At 46.8% G+C, this 5,082-nt stretch overlaps 1 protein-coding gene across 1 annotated transcript; it reads right to left on the bottom strand.

Moving 5' to 3' along the window:
- Positions 1 to 423: 423 nt before the first annotated feature.
- LOC106817628 lies at positions 424 to 3,498 on the bottom strand. The gene is made up of 4 exons (XM_014822309.1): positions 3,424 to 3,498; positions 2,791 to 3,029; positions 1,035 to 1,214; positions 424 to 685 (listed from the first exon to the last, which is right to left on the bottom strand). Exons 1-4 carry the CDS (start codon positions 3,496 to 3,498, stop codon positions 487 to 489), a joined length of 693 nt encoding a protein of 230 aa, XP_014677795.1. The 3' UTR covers positions 424 to 486.
- Positions 3,499 to 5,082: the final 1,584 nt, after the last annotated feature.

Raw genomic sequence — 5,082 nt, 5'->3', positions numbered from 1 at the left:
GCACTTCTCCTGATTAATCAAGGCGCGCGAGCGCGATCGCGCACCTTAAAACACAAGGACTGGAACTTGTAACACACACATCGAGCAAACCACTTACTTGGTTTCTTCAGCCGATACCCATGCACGCATAATGAATATTGTCTGAGAATAATGTGAATAGTGAATGTTTAATTGTCAATAAGAATTGCATACAGAAAATTTATCGGGATGATCATAACCAAAATAACTAATCGCATAAGGAATTACATGATTTTCTGCAATAGATAATTTCAAGAACCTAATAATAACCTATTATAGGATTTATTATAATAGAATAATAACCTAACTTAATACGCTCTTGATAATTTCGATAATATTATGTATTTAGAGGGTAGTTCGTATTTGCATCCTATTTTATAATCTACTGAGTCGATTATCTTAATCGGTACGTATTAATCCAGATCGTCAAGCCGAGTTACGAATGATACAGTGAGTGAAATATGTGCACTACTTAGTGCAGACAGCACAGGTGATCTCCCGTCCATTCACGTAGTTTGGACATGGCAGTGACCCGCATCTAGCCTCCACGGGGAACCACAGACCTCCGTCCTCGTTTCCATCTCCCGACGAATTCACCTCTGGATCCTCATCCACGCACACGAAGGTTGACCGACCCTTGTGGTTGTTGTGCGACGACATGAGGTAGCTGGCGCATGCAAGGGGGAATATTAGGATTATCCATTGCAGTGAATATCGCAATATTTTATGCAGTTGCTATAAGCAAGTAAATGTGAACATCTGCTATTTCGGCGCGGTAGTAAACAACACTAGCAGCAACATTCACGCTGCCGTCACCTTTATCGCTACCAGGTACGAACTTGCAATTTGTCGCAAGCGAGACATAACACGTGTATTCGGGTATAGCAATATGTTAATTTATTGATTACTTGTCTAGTCTGTCCATACCGATCAGTCTATTGTCATGTATTTTTAATAGTGACAATATTGAGCTCTTGATAATATTATTATTAGTAGTATACTCGAATCTTCCATACCCATGGTATTCTAGTGACCAACTCGGAGGGCATGTGTTCCAGGCAGGGATCATTTGTTCGCTGGCACGATCGGGTACACGGCACACTGCGCACACAGCGTTCTGATCCCCTAACTGCTTGCCTGATAGATGACTCGACAGGAACGGGTTGAATTCATTGACTTCGTATTCCACTCCAAACCTAACGTGATTGAAGATTTGACGCATCACATCCATACTACATTTAACCCGTCCTACGTCGTCCTACTTTTCGAACCCGAATAAATGGCTTTAATGCTCGTGTTGCTCGCGCGTCGCTCGCCTTCAGCTCATATTTAAGCCCCTACTTCCGTGACTTAATCACTCCTAACATTCATAAAAACAAGTAATTCATGTCCCGAACATCATTCGTCCAATCAGAACTAAAACAAACGCTGTTAGACTACATGTATATTGACCGACTGCCGGGCTCCATCTTGCGCACCGTGCCCCACTGGGGGCTGAGGCAGACAATTGTATTCCCCACCTCCACCGTGGTGATCTGCTACGTAGAGCACGTGCCTGCCACGCCTAATCGGATGCCATTAACAGTATCGCAGTCATTTCCCATCATCAATTTTTATATATTGTACCGCCTGATTGGAAGGAACTGCAGTTCCTACGGAACGCGTGTCAATAAAGACCGTTGTTTGCACTATTCCTCGGGGCAAAATTGCATTTTCTCGTGGCTTCGTCGGTAATAACAATCGGAGGGTACGCGTGTTTCCCAATTAAACTGCATGTTGTGGCGAGAGGTCTGGAATGAGGGGTTCACCCAATGACCGGACATGATGCACTTGCACTAGTTAATGATCCTTTACCCTTTATTCGGATAACTTATCGTTCCTAAGAAATCTACCAGGATTGCCTCGCTTCCATCATCACTAGCAGGATGAGCCCTGCAATAATTTGTTGATATAATAATAATACCCGTTATAAGACGAGTTCTGCACCACGTCTGCAAGTGCGCTTTCTTCCGCCATCTCACGACATGGCTCCACCACTGCGTTGCGTCTGGCCGCGATCTATATGGCTATAATTACATTTACATAACACAATTATAAAGCCCAAATCTGCTTTTTAATTTCTTGCTCTCTTAATTCGTATTCATTTTCATGAGTTATTCCGTTTACATTCACGACAGATCAATATACATTGAATCAGTTTTAATATAGTCAGTAATATATTAGTATGCACCATCGTATTACATTGTAATATACAAACCATAAGAACAATCAAAAACACTTGCTATTCATTTAAAAAGTCGGTGTCTCGCGTAATTCTGGATTGGGGATATTAGCCAAGTTTAACTACTATATTAACTTACACTTGTATATTTATATAACTATATTTCTGTCACAAATTGAACGGAAAAGGGAAAATACATTAAACTATTAACCACAGCGCCTGTTCATGTAATATATCTTGTTACAAAAGTTTAAACTGCGCAGCGCACTCCCAATTGTCACATTGACACGATATAACTCCTACTTACACCAGCTTAAGAATATTTGCGTCCTCCTACGCCGCTGACATACATTGTCGATATTCCGTCTCATTCTCCTTCGTCACTATTTGTGTGCCCGACTCCCTCTCTTCCCTGAGCGACGCGGACGCCGTCTCATACTGACCCTTACGATTGTACGCATATATCAGGATATTCTTGCTTGCAGGCCAATACAGTCAGGTCCTAAAATCCATCACGCAGTAGCAACGGACAGCAACATAGGCGCTGTTACATATCGATGGATAAACGCCAGCAGGAGCTATATTTACTCTCCGAGCCCTTGTTGGCTCGCCAGCTCATCCCCGTCACGCCGCCATCTCTCCCAGCTCCCCGCACGGCCATTTCTTCCTTGCTTCCCCCCGTCACGGCCATCTCCCCACTTCCCCGTCCACGGCCATGTCTCCCCGCCTCCCCGCTACCGTCCCTGCCGTCACGCCTGCTCGCGGGTACAGACGACCTCTGCAACAGACTCTATGAAGAGACGTGATGAGTTAGAGACCTTGCTAAGCAGGGTGTATTAGTCCGAACCCATGAAATCACGCCTCTGCCGTCCTCTCTCTCTCTCTCTCTCCTCTCTCTCGTCCTCTCTGCTCTCTCTCTTTCTCTCTCTCTCTGCTCTGCTCTCCTCTTCCTCTCTCTCTCTCTGTCTTCGTCTGCTGTCTCTCTCCTCTCTCTCCTTCTCTCTCTCCTCTCTCTCTCTCTCTCTCTCGCCGCCTTCCGCTCTCCGCTATTTATTTGTCAACATAAAATTTAAACAATAAGTAAAAGATTATAGCATTCTATTTCATAAAGTATATGTCTTCCTGTCCCTCTACTCAACTCACACGCGAAGAGTCATTCACCCGAGCTATCAAGATCCGCCCACCATCGACTGCCCTTTCACAGTCTCCACCATCTTTTCATTAGGGATCAGACACTCCAAACATGGCAGAATCCACATTTTTCACGATACCGCCGCCATCTGATGTTCTAAAAAAAAGAATATATATAATATATTATACTATATACATATATATTATCATATATAATTATGATATACCGGTATGTGTGTGTGTGTGCATGTGTATGGTGGTGTGGCGTGTTTATGTGGTGCGTGTGTAAGTGTGCGTGGTGTGTGTGTGTGTGTGGTTGGTGTGGTTGTGTGTGTATGTTGTGATTGTGTCGTGTGGTGTGAGAGAAAGACAGAGCGATCGAGAGAGAGAGAGAGAGAGAAGAGAGAGAGAGAGAGTCAGTGGTGTGTGTGTGGTGTTGTGTGTGTGTGTCTGGTCACGTGTGTGATAGTTAGTGTCGATGCTGTTTGTGCGTTTGTGTGTGGCGTTTGGAGAGAGAGAGATACGAGAGTGTGTGTGTAGGCTGTGTGTTGTGCGTGTTTGTGTATGTGTGTGTGTGTGTGTGCGTGTGTCGTGCTTGCGTGCGTGCGTGAGTGGCGGCATGCGTCCTCGTACGTCACTATATTTGTGTTGTGTGTGTGTGCGTGTGCGTGTGCGTGTGCGTGTTGTGGTTTTGTGCGTTGTGCGTGCAGTGTGCGTCGCGTAGTGCGTGATGCTGCGTGCATTGCGTGCTCGTCACGTCCAATATTATAGTGGTGCGTACTGTCGTGCCTGCGTGTGTGCTTGTGTAAGTTGTGGTCGTGCTGTGTGCGTGTGTGTGTGCTTGTGCGTGTGTCTGAGTGTGTTATGTGTGTGTCGGTTGTGTGTGTCGTGCGTGCTGCGTGTGTGTGCGTGTCGCATTGAGTTGTCGCCGTACATCGTGCTGGAACCGTCAATAATATGTGTTTCTGTGCGATTCGTGCCGTGTGTAGTGTGTTTGGTTGTGTGTATGCGTGCGTGGTGTGTTGTGCTGCTGTGTGTGCTGCTGGGCGTGAGTGTGCGTGTGGTGTGTCGTGTGCGTGCGTGTGCGTGCATGCGGCTCGCTACGTCAATATATGTGATGATGGCCTGTCGTGTGCGTGTGTGTGTGTGTGTGTGTGTGTGTGCCGTGTGTATCGTGTGTGTGTTGTGTGCTGTGTGCGTGCGCTGTGCGTGGTGTGTGTGTGTGTGCGTCTGCGTGTGCGCAGAGTGTACCGTGTTAGCTGTGCGTGTGCGTGTTGCGTGTCGTGTGCGCTGTGCGTCGTGTGTGTGTGTGTGTGACGGTGTGTGTCTGTGCGTGTGCTGTAGTCTGCGTGCAATGCGTGCGCTACGTCAATAATACTATGTGTGTGGCGTGTTCGTCTGTGTGTGATGTATGTGTGTGGTGGTGTGTGTGCGTGGTGTGTGCGTGTGTGTCGTGTGTGCATGCTGCGTGTTGCGTGGCGTGTGTCGTTGCGTGGTGTACTGTGTGTGTGCTGTGTTGTGTGGATGTGTTGCGCGGTATGTGTCGTGTGCCGTCCGTTGCGTGCGTGGTCGTGCGTGTGGCGTGAGTGTGCGTGCATGCTGCTCGTACGTCAATATCACTGTGTGTGCGTGTGCGTCGTGTGCTGTGTATTGTGGTGTGGTGTTGTGCGTGTGTCTGTGTGTGTGATGTGTGTGTGTAGTGTGTCGTGTGC

Source organism: Priapulus caudatus, unplaced genomic scaffold, assembly GCF_000485595.1.
Source record: "Priapulus caudatus unplaced genomic scaffold, Priapulus_caudatus-5.0.1 Scaffold1802, whole genome shotgun sequence".
Classification (NCBI taxonomy): Eukaryota; Metazoa; Priapulida; class Priapulimorpha; order Priapulimorphida; family Priapulidae; genus Priapulus; species Priapulus caudatus.
This window is presented reverse-complemented; position numbering and strand designations above follow the sequence as displayed.

Excerpts from the sequence above, each read along its gene's own strand:
- LOC106817628 (XM_014822309.1), bottom strand. The coding sequence starts at position 3,498 with ATGTGGATTCTGCCATGTTTGGAGTGTCTGATCCCTAATGAAAAGATG. Across the intron at positions 3,030-3,423 it reads CTGTGAAAGGGCAGTCGATG|AGTCTGTTGCAGAGGTCGTC; the intron begins GTGGGCGGATCT and ends GTCTCTTCATAG. Across the intron at positions 686-1,034 it reads TGGTCACTAGAATACCATGG|CTACCTCATGTCGTCGCACA; the intron begins GTATGGAAGATT and ends TGCATGCGCCAG.